This window comes from Salmo salar, chromosome 18 (assembly GCF_965601325.2).
Source record: "Salmo salar chromosome 18, fSalSal1, whole genome shotgun sequence".
In the NCBI taxonomy this organism is placed as follows: Eukaryota; Metazoa; Chordata; class Actinopteri; order Salmoniformes; family Salmonidae; genus Salmo; species Salmo salar.
In genome coordinates, this window is record NC_138308.1 from 102,079,858 (window position 1) to 102,100,686 (window position 20,829).

At 39.1% G+C, this 20,829-nt stretch overlaps 1 protein-coding gene across 1 annotated transcript; it reads left to right on the forward strand.

Annotated features, from left to right (window-relative positions):
• Positions 1-616: 616 nt before the first annotated feature.
• Positions 617-19,728, forward strand: if4e2 (Eukaryotic translation initiation factor 4E type 2; the record flags this gene model as incomplete). The annotated part of the gene is given in 6 exon segments (NM_001141413.1): positions 617-780; positions 8,368-8,452; positions 11,874-12,008; positions 12,446-12,550; positions 18,224-18,272; positions 19,620-19,728. Coding segments are annotated over 6 exon segments (500 nt in total), but the record flags the coding sequence as incomplete, so codon positions are not given.
• Between the last annotated feature and the right edge of the window lie 1,101 nt (positions 19,729-20,829).

Genomic DNA, 20,829 nt, shown 5'->3' on the forward strand with positions numbered 1-20,829 from the left:
ATTATTGAGTCGTTACTAGTTTTACACTTAAGATATGACTCTGCCATTGTAGAATGTGAATTTTGTCTGTTGTATAATACATTATATACATTAGTTTATACATTTTCATTAACTGTAATATTGTTATTTATGTTCCAACTTTGACTCCATAGTTAATTTTCTTTTTTAAGATATTGTCATTTGGAAATCTTCCCTATCATATGAACATCCTTTTCCCTCAAGGTTGCTCTGATGTCCAAAATAAATCAAATACTTTATATGTGCTTGTTTGTGCTTGCCTGGCTTAATAAACCAATAGAAAAGTCACAAAATTGCAAACCATCACCACTGTCAGTGCCAGCCTTGTATTACATCTACTGACGACAGAACAGAACAGAACAGAGGTAGTAGCGCCCTCCTGTGGTGGACCATGATATTACTGCTACAGTTCTTCAGATAGAGCACACCGGTCCGCAACATGTATTACATTATGATGATTATTATTATCTAAAACAGGAAAGCAGGCCATAGATCCGTCCATCCTTCCAACATCAATACATTCGAGAAATGAACGGAGCTGGGGCATTCCGCTTTCAACTTCGTTCCGTTTGTCCCATCCACCGACCCGTCTGCTTCCACTCCCAAGCGGAACCGCGGCCAGCTGTCTGGCGTGTTGTTTGAACGTTACCAGCTGTCTAATGAAAACGATTACCGTTTAAACCCATCAACTATCCTTGTTGTGGTGAGGTTCGCCTCTCTGTGAAGAAGACTGCTCGAAGCTGAGATGAACCAATTTGAACAGTAAGTTATCTTTCTGAGCTAGCCATGATGCTAACCACGATGTTAGTTGATTTTATATCTACCCACAGTCACCAGTTAGCTAACATCTACCCACAGTCACCAGTTAGCTAACATCTACCCACAGTCACTAGTTAGCTAACATCTACCCACAGTCACCAGTTAGCTAACATCTACCCACAGTCACTAGTTAGCTAACATCTACCCACAGTCACTAGTTAGCTAACATCTACCCACAGTCACCAGTTAGCTAACATCTACCCACAGTCACCAGTTAGCTAACATCTACCCACAGTCACCAGTTAGCTAACATCTACCCACAGTCACCAGTTAGCTAACATCTACCCACAGTCACTAGTTAGCTAACATCTACCCACGGTCACCAGTTAGCTAACATCTACCCACAGTCACCAGTTAGCCAACATCTACCCACAGTCACCAGTTAGCCAACATCTACCCACGGTCACCAGTTAGCCAACATCTACCCACGGTCACCAGTTCGCTAACATCTACCCACAGTCACCAGTTCGCTAACATCTACCCACGGTCACCAGTTAGTTAACTTTAGCTAACATCTACCCACAGTCACCAGTTAGCTAACATCTACCCACGGTCACCAGTTAGCTAACATCTACCCACGGTCACCAGTTAGCTAACTTTAGCTAACATCTACCCACCGTCACCAGTTAGCTAACTTTAGCTAACATCTACCCACCGTCACCAGTTAGCTAACTTTAGCTAACATCTACCCACCGTCACCAGTTAGCTAACTTTAGCTAACATCTACCCACCGTCACCAGTTAGCTAACTTTAGCTAACATCTACCCACGGTCACCAGTTAGCTAACTTTAGCTAACATCTACCCTTGCTTGGTTGTAACCTGCATGAAAGTGCTAACTATTTAAGTCAGGCTCCACTGAAAATGTGCATATTGAATCCGCCATGGAGGCCAGTTTTTTAATAACATTATCGTATGCCACACCTGCTTGCCATAGTTTTGAAGTAATCGCGTAAAAGCCTTTATTTGAGGCCATTTTTCATGCTGCCAGCTCCTATGAGTTATATTGAGCACCGCGCTCAACTCGTTGTTCTGCCTCACAATGCCAGCTGTCCCCGGTGAGCGGTATCACTGTCTGGCTGGGTGCTCGTTGTGGCGACCCACGGTGCGATAAATGGCTGGTGCCGATCCAGCAAAAGTTCCACATTTTCTGGTCATGGTTAACCCTACTTTATTCACAAAAATATGTCCCTCTTTCAAGATGTGGCCAATTTTTAAACCCACAATTATTTTTATTTTTTAAACATTTTAGTAATTTAGCAGACGTTCTGGATAAGACTTACACTAGTGAGTGCATACATTCTCGTACTGGACCCCCGTGGGAATCGAACCCACAACCCTGGCGTTGCAAGCGCCATGCTCTACCAACTGAGCCACACGGGACCACACATTCTAGATTTAAAATAAATATTTTTGTAGCTTCTAAATAGCTGCTGGGTAGTTTGATATGAATTGAGTGTATGCTGCACAGGTTCACTGAGTTGCAAACCAACTGGATGGGTCTAGCTCATTGATTTGTGGATCTGAGGTATGTAGTACCCGCCGATGGCCACGGGGAGGAACCAGAGAGCTGTAAAACATTACTGTTTTTTTTGCTCCCAGATAATGAAATCTAACCCTAGTTAGATTTTAACCATAACTCTAACCCTAGTTAGATTTTAACCATAACTCTAACCCTAGTTAGATTTTAACCATAACTCTAACCCTAGTTAGATTTTAACCATAACTCTAACCCTAGTTAGATCTCTTAAAGTTAGGTATAACCTAGTTTAACCATAAATCTAACCCTGAACACCCAGTGACCCTGAACACGCAGTGACCCTGAACACCCAGTGACCCTGAACACGCCGTGACCCTGAACACGCAGTGACCCTGAACACCCAGTGACCCTGAACACGCCGTGACCCTGAACACGCAGTGACCCTGAACACGCCGTGACCCTGAACACGCAGTGACCCTGAACACGCCGTGACCCTGAACACGCCGTGACCCTGAACACGCCGTGACCCTGAACACGCCGTGACCCTGAACACGCCGTGACCCTGAACACGCAGTGACCCTGAACACGCCGTGACCCTGAACACGCCGTGACCCTGAACACGCCGTGACCCTGAACACGCAGTGACCCTGAACACCCAGTGACCCTGAACACCCAGTGACCCTGAACACGCCGTGACCCTGAACACGCCGTGACCTGAACACGCCGTGACCCTGAACACGCAGTGACCCTGAACACGCCGTGACCCTGAACACGCAGTGACCCTGAACACGCAGTGACCCTGAACACCCAGTGACCCTGAACACGCCGTGACCCTGAACACGCCGTGACCCTGAACACCCAGTGACCCTGAACACCCAGTGACCCTGAACACGCCGTGACCCTGAACACGCCGTGACCCTGAACACCCAGTGACCCTGAACACGCCGTGACCCTGAACACGCCGTGACCCTGAACACGCCGTGACCCTGAACACGCCGTGACCCTGAACACCCAGTGACCCTGAACACGCAGTGACCCTGAACACGCCGTGACCCTGAACACGCCGTGACCCTGAACACGCCGTGACCCTGAACACGCCGTGACCCTGAACACGCAGTGACCCTGAACACCCAGTGACCCTGAACACCCAGTGACCCTGAACACCCAGTGACCCTGAACACCCAGTGACCCTGAACACCCAGTGACCCTGAACACGCAGTGACCCTTAAAGCCATATCCTTAATTCTGGTCCAGGGTAGCCTGCAACACTTCTACAAACTATTTTAGTAGTTAGTTAGTTAGGCAGGACACTTTTTATAAAGAAGCCACATTTGTATTTATTTTAAATGTGGATTGAACTGGGTGAAAGTCCTGCTGTTGGCATTGGGGCAGGTTTGAGACTGATCTCTGGAATTAATAAGGAAAATATACATTTCTCATCTACCTCTCCAATGTCTTTACGTTCTGCTGTGAATTAATAACTTAAAATTGCTAAATATTTCCAATAGATGGCAGTATAAAACCACAAAGCATCAGTTCCAGTCTAAAGCAGCAATATGAAAAATAAACTGCAATATCCAATTTACATAAGTATTCAGACCCTTTACTCAGTTCTTTGTTGAAGTACATTTGGCAGCGATTACAGCCTCAAGTCTTCTTGGGTATGATGCTACAAGCTTGGCACACCTGTATTTGGGGAGTTTCTCCCATTCTTCTCTGCAGATCCTCTCAAGCTCTGTCAGGTTGGATGGGGAGCGTCGCTGCACAGATATTTTCAGGTCTCTCCAGAGATGTTCGATCGGGTTCAAGTCCAGGCTCTGGCTGGGCCACTCAAGGACATTCAGAAAATTGTCCCGAAGCCACTCAAGGACATTGTCTTGGCTGTGTGCTTAGGGTCGTTGTCCTGTTGGAAGGTGAACCTTTGCCCCAGTCTGAGGTCCTGAGCGCTCTGGAGCAGGTTTTCATCAAGGATCTCTCTGTACTTTGCTCCGTTCATCTTTCCCTCGATCCTGACTAGTCTTCCAGTCCCTGCCGCTGAAAAACATCCCCACAGCATGATGCTGCAACCACCATGCTTCACTGTAGGGATGGTGCCAGGTTTCCTCCAGATTTAGGCCAAAGAGTTCAATCTTAGTTTCATCAGACCAGAGAATCTTGTTTCTCATGGTCTGAGAGTCCTTTAGGTGCCTTTTGGCAAACTCCAAGCAGGCTGTCGGGCCTTTTTCTGAGTAGTGGCTTCCGTCTGGCCACTCTACCATAAAGGACTGATTGGTGGAGAGCTGCAGAGATGGTTGTCCTTCTGGAAGGTTCTCCCATCTCCACAGAGGAACTGCGTGACCATCGGGTTCCTGGTCACCTCCCTGACCAAGGCCCTTCTCCCCCGATTGCTCAGTTTGGCCGGGCGGCCAGCTCTACGAAGAGTCTTGGTGGTTCCAAACTTTTCCATTTCAGAATGATGGAGGCCACTGTGTTCTTGGGGACCTTCAATGCTGCAGACATCGTTTGGTACCCTTCCCCAGATCTGTACCTCGAAACAATCCTGTCTCAGAGATCTACGGACAATTCCTTCCACCTCATGGCTTGGTTTTTGCTCTGACATGCACTGTCAACTGTGGGACCTTATATAGACAGGTGTGTGTCTTTCCAAATCATGTCCAATCAATTGAATTTATCACAGGTGGACTCCCAATTTGTAGAAACATCTCAAGGATGATGAATGGAAACAGGATGCACCTGAGCTCAATTTCGAGTCTCAAAGGGTCTTACTTATGCAAAAAAATGTATTTTTTTTAAATAAATTTGTAAAAATGTATAGAAACCTTTTTTCGCTTTGTCATTACGGGGTATTGTGTGTAGATTGATGAGGGAGACAATTCATTTCATCCAAAAGTAAAGGGGTCTGGATACTTTCCGAATGCACTGTACACAATCCATGTCTCAGGGCTTAAAAATCCTTCTTTAACCCGTCTCCTCCCCTTCATCTACACAATTTTAAGTGGATTTAACAACTGACATCAATAAGAGATTATAGATTTCACCTGGATTCACTTCAGTCTATGTCATGGAAAGAGCAGCTGTTCCTAATGTTTTTTACACTGTCATTAAAACAGTGAACAAAACTGTGTTTGTTGGGGGGGGGGGATTGTAATGGCAACAAACAACTAATCAACAACTAATTAGACCAGTTCCATTTCCTAATCAACAACTCTGGACTGGTACCTAATTAGACCAGTTCCATTTCCTAATCAACAACTCTGGACTGGTACCTAATTAGACCAGTTCCATTTCCTAATCAACAACTCTGGACTGGTACCTAATTAGACCAGTTCCATTTCCTAATCAACAACTCTGGACTGGTACCTAATTAGACCAGTTCCATTTCCTAATCAACAACTCTGGACTGGTACCTAATTAGACCAGTTCCATTTCCTAATCAACAACTCTGGACTGGTACCTAATTAGACCAGTTCCATTTCCTAATCAACAACTCTGGACTGGTACCTAATTAGACCAGTTCCATTTCCTAATCAACAACTCTGGACTGGTACCTAATTAGACCAGTTCCATTTCCTAATCAACAACTCTGGACTGGTACCTAATTAGACCAGTTCCATTTCCTAATCAACAACTCTGGACTGGTACCTAATTAGACCAGTTCCATTTCCTAATCAACAACTCTGGACTGGTACCTAATTAGACCAGTTCCATTTCTTAAGTGTTCCCTTTTATTTTTTGGAGCAGTGTACTATTATGAGTGGAACTTCTCCTGGTTAGGGTTAGGCAGGAGGCCCTGGATCAGTGGGAGGTTAGGGTTAGGCAGGAGGCCCTGGATCAGTGGGAGGTTAGGGTTAGGCAGGAGGCCCTGGATCAGTGGGAGGTTAGGGTTAGGCAGGAGGCCCTGGATCAGTGAGAGGTTAGGGTTAGGCAGGAGGCCCTGGATCAGTGAGAGGTTAGGGTTAGGCAGGAGGCCCTGGATCAGTGAGAGGTTAGGGTTAGGCAGGAGGCCCTGGATCAGTGGGAGGTTAGGGTTAGGCAGGAGGCCCTGAATCAGTGGGAGGTTAGGGCTAGGCAGGAGGCCCTGGATCAGTGGGAGGTTAGGGTTAGGCAGGAGGCCCTGGATCAGTGGGAGGTTAGGGGTGAGGGCTCACTTTCAAGCACACTCACTACCTCTATCAGTCCATCTCCAGGTGCTACAGAGATACTGGTCCAAGGACCTCTAGAGCGTTCTGACCAACTAACTGCCATCTCTCCAGAGCCCAGATTATAATTGGATCTAGCTAACGTGTGGCAGTTAGTCAACATGCATAGCTTCTGACACATCCCATGATCCTCCTTGCTTTACGTCTGACAGATATAGCTACCATAGGCTAGATAATGGGTTCTGATAATTGCACTTTAGTTAATTATCTAGCCTATGGTAGCTATATCTGTCAGACGTAAAGCAAGAAGGATCATGGGATGTGTGTAAAACTGACAGTCTAGTTGTAAAACGCAACTACTTAGCTTGCTAACCAACAAGCTAACTAGCTTGACACTCAGTAATGTTAGCTTACCATGTTAGCTTACCATGTTTTCAGGACAACTCGACATTCCTCTTGCCATTTCCAGTCGACTTCTTGCTTACTCCCGTCTCTCGGTCTTCTTCCAGGTTCAAAACTGTGTGGCTGTAGACAGTCCAGCGGCTGTAGACAGTCCAGCGGCTGTAGACAGTCCAGCGGCTGTAGACAGTCCAGCGGCTGTAGACAGTCCAGTGGCTTATTGTCAAAAAGCCACACGCTCGTTACACAGCCAGCTGGTGCAGTCAATTCTTTGTTCCAAAGCTATTTACCGACACAGCAGCATCGCTTTTATCTCAATGTCGATTATAAAACAGTGACATATCAAATTGATACATTTGCAAATTATTGTTTATGGGGGGTGCTAATATGAAACATGGCATTTAATGAATATATAAATGTAGAACGAACTCTCCATCTTCAGTGTTTCCTTGGGGGTACAATAACTACTGAGCACAGGGCTTGAAATCATCTCCCCAGGTTAAACAACACTAATCCTGATTCGTCCAAATGATCAATGAAGAAACCCCAAAACGAGGAACTACTGCTAGTCTTGACAGATTCTCGTCGTTTACATGTGAATCTGTCCACCAGAGATTATAATCCATGTCTCAAGATTTCAAAATCCTTTAACCCGTCTCATCCGCTTTATCTACACTGATTTAAATTTAATAAGTGACATCAATGGATCATAGCTTTCACACAGATTCACCTGGTCAGATTCACCTGGTCAGATTCACCTGGTCAGATTCACCTGGTCAGTCTGTCATGGAAAGAGCATAATGTTTTGTACACGTGTATATTCTCTCCCCCAGTCTGAAAGATGACGACCCAGAGGACCAGCAGTGTTGGGGTGTATATTCTCTCCCCCCAGTCTGAAAGATGACGACCCAGGGTATCAGCAGTGTTAGGGTGTATAATGGGTGTATATTCTCTCCCCCCAGTCTGAAAGATGACGACCCAGGGTATCAGCAGTGTTAGGGTGTATAATGGGTGTATAATGGGTGTATATTCTCTCCCCCCAGTCTGAAAGATGACGACCCAGGGTATCAGCAGTGTTAGGGTGTATAATGGGTGTATAATGGGTGTATATTCTCTCCCCCCAGTCTGAAAGATGACGACCCAGGGTATCAGCAGTGTTAGGGTGTATAATGGGTGTATATTCTCTCCCCCCAGTCTGAAAGATGACGACCCAGGGTATCAGCAGTGTTGGGTGTATAATGGGTGTATAATGGGTGTATAATGGGTGTCTACTCTCCCCCAGTCTGAAAGATGACGACCCAGGCTATCAGCAGTGTTAGGGTGTATAATGGGTGTATAATGGGTGTATATTCTCTCCCCCCAGTCTGAAAGATGACGACCCAGGGTATCAGCAGTGTTAGGGTGTATAATGGGTGTATATTCTCTCCCCCCAGTCTGAAAGATGACGACCCAGGGTATCAGCAGTGTTAGGGTGTATAATGGGTGTATAATGGGTGTATATTCTCTCCCCCCAGTCTGAAAGATGACGACCCAGAGGATCAGGATGAGACGGTCTGTAACCGGGAGGAAGACTGCTCCATCAACAACAATCGACGCAAGGTACGCCACACACCATCACGCACACAGCACCAGTCAAAAGTTTGGACACCTACTCATTAACGGGTTTTTCTTTATTTTTGCTATTTTCTACATTGTAGAATAATAGTGAAGACATCAAAACTATGAAATGATAAATGGAATCATGTAGTAACCAAATAAGTGTTAAACAAATCAAAATATATTTGAGATTCTTCAAAATTGCCACCTTTGCCTTGATGATGGCTTTGCACACTCTTGGTATTCTCTCAACTAGCTTCACGAGGTAATCACCTGGAATGCATTTCAACTAACAGGTGTGCCTTGTTAACCTGTTGGGGATAGGGGGCAGTATTGACACGGCTGGATAAAAAACGTACCCGATTTAATCTGGTTACTACTCCTGCCCAGTAACTAGAATATGCATATAATTATTGGCTTTGGATAGAAAACACCCTCAAGTTTCTAAAACTGTTTGAATGGTGTCTGTGAGTATAACAGAACTCATTTGGCAGGCAAAAACCTGAGAAGGTTTCATGCAGGAAGTGGCCTGTCTGACAAGGTGTCGTTCTTCTTGTCTCTGTTTATTGAAGAGTGAGGATCTTAGCTGTCCCGTGACACTTCCTACGGCTGCCATAGGGTCTCAGAAGGCGGCAAAAAGCTGAATCGTGGCTTTGCAGGCTCTGGCTGAAACAAAGTAGCGCGTTTGGGTAGTGGCTGGTTACAGTACTGTGAGACTCAGGCTCGTGCCCGCGTCGACCGAAAGCTTTGTTTTCTTTCCTCTGTTTAGCTAAATGGACATTCCCGGTCGGAATATTATCGCTTTTTTACGAAAAAATGGCATAAAAATGGATTTTAAACAGCGGTTGACATGCTTCGAAGTACGGTAATGGAATATTTAGATTTTTTTTGTCACGAATCGCGCGACCCTGATTTACCATTTCAGATAGTGTCTGGGACGCACGAACAAAACGCCGCTATTCGGATATAACAATGGATTATTTTGGACCAAACCAACATTTGTTATTGAAGTAGCAGTCCAGTGCATTCTGACGAAGACAACAAAAGGTAATGAAACTTTTATAATAGTAAAGCTCATATTGGTGAGTGCTAAACTTGCCGGGTGTCTAAATAGCTAGCCCTGTGATGGCTGGGCTATGTACTTAGAATATTGCAAAATGTGCTTTCACCAAAAAGCTATTTTAAAATCGGACATATCGAGTGCATAGAGGAGTTCTGTATCTATAATTCTTAAAATAATTGTTATGCTTTTTGTGAACGTTTATCGTGAGTAATTTAGTAAATTGTTAGCGAATTCCCCGGAAGTTTGCGGGGGGTATGCTAGTTCTGAACGTCACATGCTAATGTAAAAAGCTGGTTTTTGATATAAATATGAACTTGATTGAACAAAACATGCATGTATTGTATAACATAATGTCCTAGGGTTGTCATCTGATGAAGATCATCAAAGGTTAGTGCTGCATTTAGCTGTCTTCTGGGTTTTTGTGACATTATATGCTAGCTTGAAAAATGGGTGTCTGATTATTTCTGGCTTGGTACTCTGCTGACAATCTAATGTTTTGCTTTCGTTGTAAAGCCTTTTTGAAATCGGACAGTGTGGTTAGATTAACGAGAGTCTTGTCTTTAAATAGCTGTAAAATAGTCATATGTTTGAGAAATTGAAGTAATAGCATTTCAAAGGTTTTGAAAATCGCGCCACAGGATTCAACTGGCTGTTGCGTAGGTGGGACGATTTCGTCCGCCTTGCCCAGAGAGGTTAAATGTTAATTTGTGGAATTTCTTTCCTTCTTAATGCGTTTGAGCCAATCAGTTGTGTTGTGACAAGGTAGGGGTGGTATACAGAAGATAGCTCTATTTGGTAAAATACCAAGTCCATATTATGGCAAGAACAGCTCAGATAAGCAAAGAGAAACGACAGTCCATCATTACTTTAAGACATGAAGGTCAGTCAATCAGGAAAAGTTCAAGAACTTTGAACGTTTTTTTCAAGAGCAGTCGCAAAAACCATCAAGCACTATGATGAAACTGGCTCTCATGAGGACCGCCACAGGAAAGGAAGACCCAGAGTTACCTCTGCTGCAGAGGATGAGTTCATTAGAGTTACCAGCCTCAGAAAATGCAGCCCAAATAAATGCTTCACAAAGTTCAAGTAACAGACACATCTCAACATCAACTGTTCAGAGGAGACTGTGTGAATCAGGCCTTCATGGTCGAATTGCTGCAAAGAAACCACTACTAAAGGACACCAATAAGAAGAAGAGACTTGCTTGGGCCAAGAAACACGAGCAATGGACATTAGACCGGTGGAAATCTGTCCTTTGGTCTGATGAGTCCAAATTAGATATTTTTGGTTTCAACCGCTGTGTCTTTGTGAGATGCAGAGTAGGTGAAAGGATGATCTCTGCATGTGTGGTTCCCACCGTGAAGCATGGAGGAGGAGGTGTGATGTTGTGGGGGTGCTTTGCTGGTGGCACTGTCTGTGATTTATTTAGAATTCAAGGCACACTTATCCAGCATGGCTACCACAGCATTCTACAGCGATACGCCATCCCATCTGGTTTGCGCTTAGTCCTACTATCATTTGTTTTTCAACAGGACAATGACCCAACACACCTCCAGGCTGTGTAAGGGCTGTTAGACCAAGGACAGTGATGGAGTGCTGCATCAGATGACCTGGCCTCCACAATCCCCCGACCTCAACCCAATTGAGATGGTTTGGGATGAGTTGGACCACCGAGTGAAGGAAAAGCAGCCAACAAGTGCTCAGCATATGTGGGAACTCCTTCAAGACTGTTGGAAAAGCATTTCAGGTGAAGCTGGTTGAGAGAATGCCAAGAGTGTGCAAAGCTGTCATCAAGGCAAAGGGTGGCTACTTTGAAGAAATGTCAAATATAAAATATATTTTGATTTGTTTAACACTTTTTTTTGTGTGGTTACTACATGATTCCATATGTGTTATTTCATAGTTGATGTCTTCACTATTATTCTACAATGTAGAAAATAAAGAAATATTAAGAAAAACCCTTGAATGAGTAGGTGTGTTTAAACTTTTAACTGGTACTGTAGCTTTTTCATTTCATTGTATATATTTTCGCTAATCCAACCTGCAAAATGTGCTAGATGCCAACAACGGTCTATTTGAAAGAAAGACATAATAATAATAATAATAATAATAATACTATATCACATCCTTTAATATGATATGCATTACGTTACATTCCAGAACTGGCAAATGGGATTCATCCCCTCCGTCTGTCTGTCTGTGCTCATCCTGTTTTCCCTCAAATCTGATTCAATATTTGGGTTCAAGTAATTCTCCTTGCAGATTAAGCCCCTGTTTTATAGATAATGCCTCATACTGACTGTGGTGTGTGTGTGTGTGTGTGTGTGTGTGTGTGTGTGTGTGTGTGTGTGTGTGTGTCAGACGGTGAGTCCTGCAGCAGGGGAACATCCTCTCCAGTATAACTATACCTTGTGGTATTCCCGGAGGACTCCGTCCCGACCCGCCAACACACAGAGTTATGAACAGAACATCAGACAGATCGGCACGGTCGCCTCGGTCAGTACACACACACACACACACACACACACACACACACACACCACACACCACAACACACATCATATACAACACACAGACACACACACACACACACACCACTAACACACATCATATACACACACACCACTAACACCCACACACACACACACACACATCATATACACACACACACACAAACACAACACACACACAAACACACACACACACAGAGACACAGACACAGACACACACACACACACACACACACACACACACCACTAACACACATCATATACACACTGTGTTAAACATGTGGATGATAGGGTTTGGATGTGACCAGCTGATTGGTTGCTGTTATCTTGTGCTGTGATTGGTTGATATTGTAATCCTGTGATTGGTTGATATTGTAATCCTGTGATTGGTTGATATATTGTAATCCTGTGATTGGTTGGCAGGTGGAGCAGTTCTGGAAGTTCTACAGTCACCTGGTTCGACCGGGAGATCTGACTGGCCACTCTGACTTCCACCTGTTTAAAGAGGGAATCAAACCCATGTGGGAGGTAACATGTCTATGTATGTATGTAGATTTATTATATATAGGTATAATGTAGGAGGTAATGTAGATTTATTATATATAGGTATAATGTAGGAGGTAATGTAGATTTATTATATATAGGTATAATGTAGGAGGTAATGTAGATGTATTATATATAGGTATAATGTAGGAGGTAATGTAGATTTATTATATATAGGTGTAATGTAGGAGGTAATGTAGATTTATTATATATAGGTATAATGTAGGAGGTAATGTAGATTTATTATATATAGGTATAATGTAGGAGGTAATGTAGATTTATTATATATAGGTGTAATGTAGGAGGTAATGTAGATTTATTATATATAGGTATAATGTAGGAGGTAATGTAGATTTATTATATAGGTATAATGTAGGAGGTAATGTAGATTTATTATATAGGTATAATGTAGGAGGTAATGTAGATTTATTATATATAGGTAATGTAGATTTATTATATATAGGTGTAATGTAGGAGGTAATGTAGATTTATTATATAGGTATAATGTAGGAGGTAATGTAGATTTATTATATAGGTATAATGTAGGAGGTAATGTAGATTTATTATATATAGGTGTAATGTAGGAGGTAATGTAGATTTATTATATATAGGTGTAATGTAGGAGGTAATGTAGATTTATTATATAGGTATAATGTGGGAGGTAATGTAGATTTATTATATAGGTATAATGTAGGAGGTAATGTAGATTTATTATATATAGGTATAATGTAGGAGGTAATGTAGATTTATTATATATAGGTGTAATGTAGGAGGTAATGTAGATTTATTATATAGGTATAATGTAGGAGGTAATGTAGATTTATTATATATAGGTATAATGTAGGAGGTAATGTAGATTTATTATATATAGGTATAATGTAGGAGGTAATGTAGATTTATTATATATAGGTATAATGTAGGAGGTAATGTAGATTTATTATATATAGGTATAATGTAGGAGGTAATGTAGATTTATTACATATAGCTATAATGTAGGAGGTAATGTAGATTTATTACATATAGGTATAATGTGGGAGGTAATGTAGATTTATTGCATATAGGTATAATGTGGGAGGTAATGTAGATTTATTATATAGGTATAATGTGGGAGGTAATGTAGATGTATTATATATAGGCATAATGTAGGAGGTAATGTAGATTTATTATATATAGGTGTAATGTAGGAGGTAATGTAGATTTATTATATATAGGTATAATGTAGGAGGTAATGTAGATTTATTATATATAGGTATAATGTAGGAGGTAATGTAGATTTATTATATATAGGTATAATGTAGGAGGTAATGTAGATTTATTATATATAGGTATAATGTAGGAGGTAATGTAGATTTATTATATGTAGGTATAATGTAGGAGGTAATGTAGATTTATTATATATAGGTATAATGTAGGAGGTAATGTAGATTTATTATATAGGTATAATGTAGGAGGTAATGTAGATTTATTATATAGGTATAATGTAGGAGGTAATGTAGATTTCTTATATAGGTATAATGTAGGAGGTAATGTAGATTTATTATATAGGTATAATGTAGGAGGTAATGTAGATTTATTATATATAGGTATAATGTAGGAGGTAATGTAGATTTATTATATATAGGTATAATGTAGGAGGTAATGTAGATTTATTATATAGGTATAATGTAGGAGGTAATGTAGATGTATTATATATAGGTGTAATGTAGGAGGTAATGTAGATTTATTATATATAGGTGTAATGTAGGAGGTAATGTAGATTTATTATATAGGTATAATGTGGGAGGTAATGTAGATTTATTATATAGGTATAATGTAGGAGGTAATGTAGATTTATTATATATAGGTATAATGTAGGAGGTAATGTAGATTTATTATATATAGGTGTAATGTAGGAGGTAATGTAGATTTATTATATAGGTATAATGTGGGAGGTAATGTAGATTTATTATATAGGTATAATGTGGGAGGTAATGTAGATTTATTATATATAGGTATAATGTAGGAGGTAATGTAGATTTATTATATAGGTATAATGTAGGAGGTAATGTAGATTTATTATATATAGGTATAATGTAGGAGGTAATGTAGATTTATTACATATAGCTATAATGTAGGAGGTAATGTAGATTTATTACATATAGGTATAATGTGGGAGGTAATGTAGATTTATTGCATATAGGTATAATGTGGGAGGTAATGTAGATTTATTATATAGGTATAATGTGGGAGGTAATGTAGATGTATTATATATAGGCATAATGTAGGAGGTAATGTAGATTTATTATATATAGGTATAATGTAGGAGGTAATGTAGATTTATTATATAGGTATAATGTAGGAGGTAATGTAGATTTATTATATAGGTATAATGTAGGAGGTAATGTAGATTTATTATATATAGGTATAATGTAGGAGGTAATGTAGATTTATTATATATAGGTATAATGTAGGAGGTAATGTAGATTTATTATATATAGGTATAATGTAGGAGGTAATGTAGATTTATTATATATCGGTATAATGTAGGAGGTAATGTAGATTTATTATATATAGGTATAATGTAGGAGGTAATGTAGATGTATTATATATAGGTATAATGTGGGAGGTAATGTAGATTTATTATATAGGTATAATGTGGGAGGTAATGTAGATGTATTATATATAGGTATAATGTAGGAGGTAATGTAGATTTATTATATATAGGTATAATGTAGGAGGTAATGTAGATTTATTATATAGGTATAATGTAGGAGGTAATGTAGATTTATTATATATAGGTATAATGTAGGAGGTAATGTAGATTTATTATATATAGGTATAATGTAGGAGGTAATGTAGATTTATTATATATAGGTATAATGTAGGAGGTAATGTAGATTTATTATATATAGGTATAATGTAGGAGGTAATGTAGATTTATTATATATAGGTATAATGTAGGAGGTAATGTAGATTTATTATATATAGGTATAATGTAGGAGGTAATGTAGATTTATTATATATAGGTATAATGTAGGAGGTAATGTAGATGTATTACATATAGGTATAATGTAGGAGGTAATGTAGGTTTATTACATATAGGTATAATGTGGGAGGTAATGTAGATTTATTACATATAGGTATAATGTGGGAGGTAATGTAGATTTATTACATATAGGTATAATGTGGGAGGTAATGTAGATTTATTATATAGGTATAATGTGGGAGGTAATGTAGATGTATTATATATAGGCATAATGTAGGAGGTAATGTAGATTTATTATATATAGGTATAATGTAGGAGGTAATGTAGATTTATTATATAGGTATAATGTAGGAGGTAATGTAGATTTATTATATATAGGTATAATGTAGGAGGTAATGTAGATGTATTATATATAGGTATAATGTAGGAGGTAATGTAGATGTATTATATATAGGTATAATGTAGGAGGTAATGTAGATTTATTATATATAGGTATAATGTAGGAGGTAATGTAGATTTATTATATATAGGTATAATGTAGGAGGTAATGTAGATTTATTATATATAGGTATAATGTAGGAGGTAATGTAGATTTATTATATATAGGTATAATGTAGGAGGTAATGTAGATTTATTATATATAGGTATAATGTAGGAGGTAATGTAGATTTATTATATAGGTATAATGTAGGAGGTAATGTAGATTTATTATATATAGGTATAATGTAGGAGGTAATGTAGATTTATTATATAGGTATAATGTAGGAGGTAATGTAGATTTATTATATAGGTATAATGTAGGAGGTAATGTAGATTTATTATATATAGGTATAATGTAGGAGGTAATGTAGATTTATTATATATAGGTATAATGTAGGAGGTAATGTAGATTTATTATATAGGTATAATGTAGGAGGTAATGTAGATTTATTATATATAGGTATAATGTAGGAGGTAATGTAGATTTATTATATATAGGTATAATGTAGGAGGTAATGTAGATTTATTATATAGGTATAATGTAGGAGGTAATGTAGATGTATTACATATAGGTATAATGTAGGAGGTAATGTAGATTTATTATATAGGTATAATGTAGGAGGTAATGTAGATTTATTACATATAGGTATAATGTAGGAGGTAATGTAGATTTATTATATATAGGTATAATGTAGGAGGTAATGTAGATTTATTATATAGGTATAATGTAGGAGGTAATGTAGATTTATTATATAGGTATAATGTAGGAGGTAATGTAGATTTATTATATATAGGTATAATGTAGGAGGTAATGTAGATTTATTATATAGGTATAATGTAGGAGGTAATGTAGATTTATTATATATAGGTATAATGTAGGAGGTAATGTAGATTTATTATATATAGGTATAATGTAGGAGGTAATGTAGATGTATTATATATAGGTATAATGTAGGAGGTAATGTAGATTTATTATATATAGGTATAATGTAGGAGGTAATGTAGATTTATTATATATAGGTATAATGTAGGAGGTAATGTAGATTTATTATATAGGTATAATGTAGGAGGTAATGTAGATTTATTACATATAGGTATAATGTAGGAGGTAATGTAGATTTATTATATATAGGTATAATGTAGGAGGTAATGTAGATTTATTATATATAGGTATAATGTAGGAGGTAATGTAGATTTATTATATATAGGTATAATGTAGGAGGTAATGTAGATTTATTATATATAGGTATAATGTAGGAGGTAATGTAGATTTATTATATAGGTATAATGTAGGAGGTAATGTAGATTTATTATATATAGGTATAATGTAGGAGGTAATGTAGATTTATTATATAGGTATAATGTAGGAGGTAATGTAGATTTATTATATAGGTATAATGTAGGAGGTAATGTAGATTTATTACATATAGGTATAATGTAGGAGGTAATGTAGATGTATTATATATAGGTATAATGTAGAAGGTAATGTAGATGTATTATATATAGGTATAATGTAGGAGGTAATGTAGATTTATTATATAGGTATAATGTAGGAGGTAATGTAGATGTATTACATATAGGTATAATGTAGGAGGTAATGTAGATTTATTATATAGGTATAATGTAGGAGGTAATGTAGATTTATTATATATAGGTATAATGTAGGAGGTAATGTAGATTTATTATATATAGGTATAATGTAGGAGGTAATGTAGATTTATTATATATAGGTATAATGTAGGAGGTAATGTAGATTTATTATATATAGGTATAATGTAGGAGGTAATGTAGATTTATTATATATAGGTATAATGTAGGAGGTAATGTAGATTTATTATATAGGTATAATGTAGGAAGTAATGTAGATTTATTATATAGGTATAATGTAGGAGGTAATGTAGATTTATTATATATAGGTATAATGTAGGAGGTAATGTAATTATTATATAGGTAAATGTGGGTTTATTATTATATATAGGTATAATGTGGGTTTATTATTATATATAGGTATAATGTGGGTTTATTATTATATATAGGTATAATGGGAGGTGTGTGTCTCTAAGATGGTGAGTTCATCAGCATGATATCATCCCATCCTGTATAACCATAGCTTTTTGGTATTCACAGGGTTGTGTGTGTGTGTGTGTGTGTGTGTGTGTGCGTGTGTGTGTGTGTGTGTGTGCGTGTGTGTGTGTGTGTGTGTAACCCTCCAGGATGAAGCTAATAAGAACGGTGGGAAGTGGATCATCAGGCTGCGGAAAGGTCTGTAGTAGTTGTTATTATAAGACAACCTGTTCGCTTTGCCCCTCATGTTGCCTTTTACCATTCTCTAAACCTCCCTTCATGGTTAGACAACACATACTGGAGGTACTGGATAGTTACAGTAGCTAGCCTAGCTAACGAACTAGCTACATCACATCAACACATACTGGAGGAGGTACTGGATAGCTACAGTAGCTAGCTTAGCTAACGAACTAGCTACATCACATCAACACATACTGGAGGTACTGGATAGCTACAGTAGCTAGCCTAGCTAACGAACTAGCTACATCACATCACATACTGGATGTACTGGATAGCTACAGTGGCTAGCCTAGCTAACGAACTAGCTACATCACATCAACACATACTGGAGGTACTGGATAGCTACAGTAGCTAGCCTAGCTAACGAACTAGCTACATCACATCAGCACATACTGGAGGATGTACTGGATAGCTACAGTAGCTAGCCTAGCTAACGAACTAGCTACATCACATCAACACATACTGGAGGAGGTACTGGATAGCTACAGTAGCTAGCCTAGCTAATGAACTACTACGTCACATCAACACATACTGGAGGAGGTACTGGATAGCTACAGTAGCTAGCCTAACTAATGAACTAGCTACATCACATCAACACATACTGGAGGATGTACTGGATAGCTACAGTAGCTAGCCTAGCTAACAAACTAGCTACATCACATCAACACATACTGGAGGAGGTACTGGATAGCTACAGTAGCTAGCCTAGCTAACAAACTAGCTACATCACATCAACACATACTGGAGGAGGTACTGGATAGCTACAGTAGCTAGCCTAGCTAACAAACTAGCTACATCACATCAACACATACTGGAGGATGTACTGGATAGCTACAGTAGCTAGCCTAGCTAACAAACTAGCTACATCACATCAACACATACTGGAGGATGTACTGGATAGCTACAGTATCTAGCCTAGCTAACGAACTAGCTACATCACATCACATACTGGAGGAGGTACTGGATAGCTACATTAGCTAGCCTAGCTAATGAACTAGCTACATCACATCAACACATACTGGAGGAGGTACTGGATAGCTACAGTAGCTAGCCTAGCTAACGAACTAGCTACATCACATCAACACATACTGGAGGAGGTACTGGATAGCTACATTAGCTAGCCTAGCTAACGAACTAGCTACATCACATCAACACATACTGGAGGAGGTACTGGATAGCTACAGTAGCTAGCCTAGCTAGATAAAAATTGCTTGAATTGAGCAGTAGCCCTGATTTTCACAAGCACTGGAGTATGTCTACTGTGTGAAACAGGAGGTGAAATCTGACACCACTTGTTGTTGACAGGTCTGGCCAGCAGGTTCTGGGAGAACATTATTCTGGCCATGTTGGGAGAACAGTTCATGGTGGGAGAGGAAATCTGTGGGGTGGTGGTCTCTATACGCTTCCAGGTACACACACACACACACACCACACACACGTGTGGTTTGGTCGCATGACCGCTAGGGGCAATGCAGCTCAATCTACCACATTCCTGGCTATTGGTTGTCACTAGTTACCACAGCCACAAAGTCATAAAACCTACCTATTTACTATTCTCTGTTCTTAAAATGCGGTTTTAACCTGTTATGGATAGGGGGCAGTATTTTTCACGACCGGATAAAAAACGTACCCGATTTAATCTGTTTATTACTCCTGCCCAGAAACTAGAATATGCATATAATTGTTTGATTTGTATAGAAAACACCCTAAAGTTTCTAAAACTGTTTGAATGGTGTCTGTGAGTATAACAGAACTCATATGGCAGGCAAAAACCCTGAGAAGATTCCAAACAGGAAGTGCCCTCTCAGACCATTTCTTGGCCTTCTTTAGCCTCTTTATTGAAAACGTGAAGAGTCCATTTTACATTTTCAGTCTTTGAACGAAAACAACGACTCCCGGTCTGAATATTATCGCTATTTTACGAGAAAAATCGCATAAAAATTGATTTTAAACAGCGTTTGACATGCTTCGAAGTACGGTAATGGAATATTTCAAAAAATTTTGTCACGATATGCGCCGGTGCGTCACCCTTCGTTACCCTTTGGATAGTGTCTTGAACGCACAAACAAAACGCCGCTATTTGGATATAACTATGGATTATTTGGAACCAAACCAACATTTGTTGTTGAAATAGAAGTCCTGGGAGTGCATTCTGACGAAGAACAGCAAAGGTAATCCAATTTTTCTTTATAGTAAATCTGAGTTTGGTGAGTGCCAAACTTGGTGGGTGTCAAAATAGCTCGCCTGTGATGGCCGGGCTATCTACTCAGAATATTGCAAAATGTGCTTTCACCGAAAAGCTATTTTAAAATCGGACACCGCGATTGCATAAAGGAGTTCTGTATCTATAATTCTTAAAATAATTTATGTTTTTTGTGAACGTTTATCGTGAGTAATTTAGTAAATTCACCGGAAGTGTTCGGTGGGAATGCTAGTCACATGCTAATGTAAAAAGCTGGTTTTTGATATAAATATGAACTTGATTGAACAAAACATGCATGTATTGTATAACATA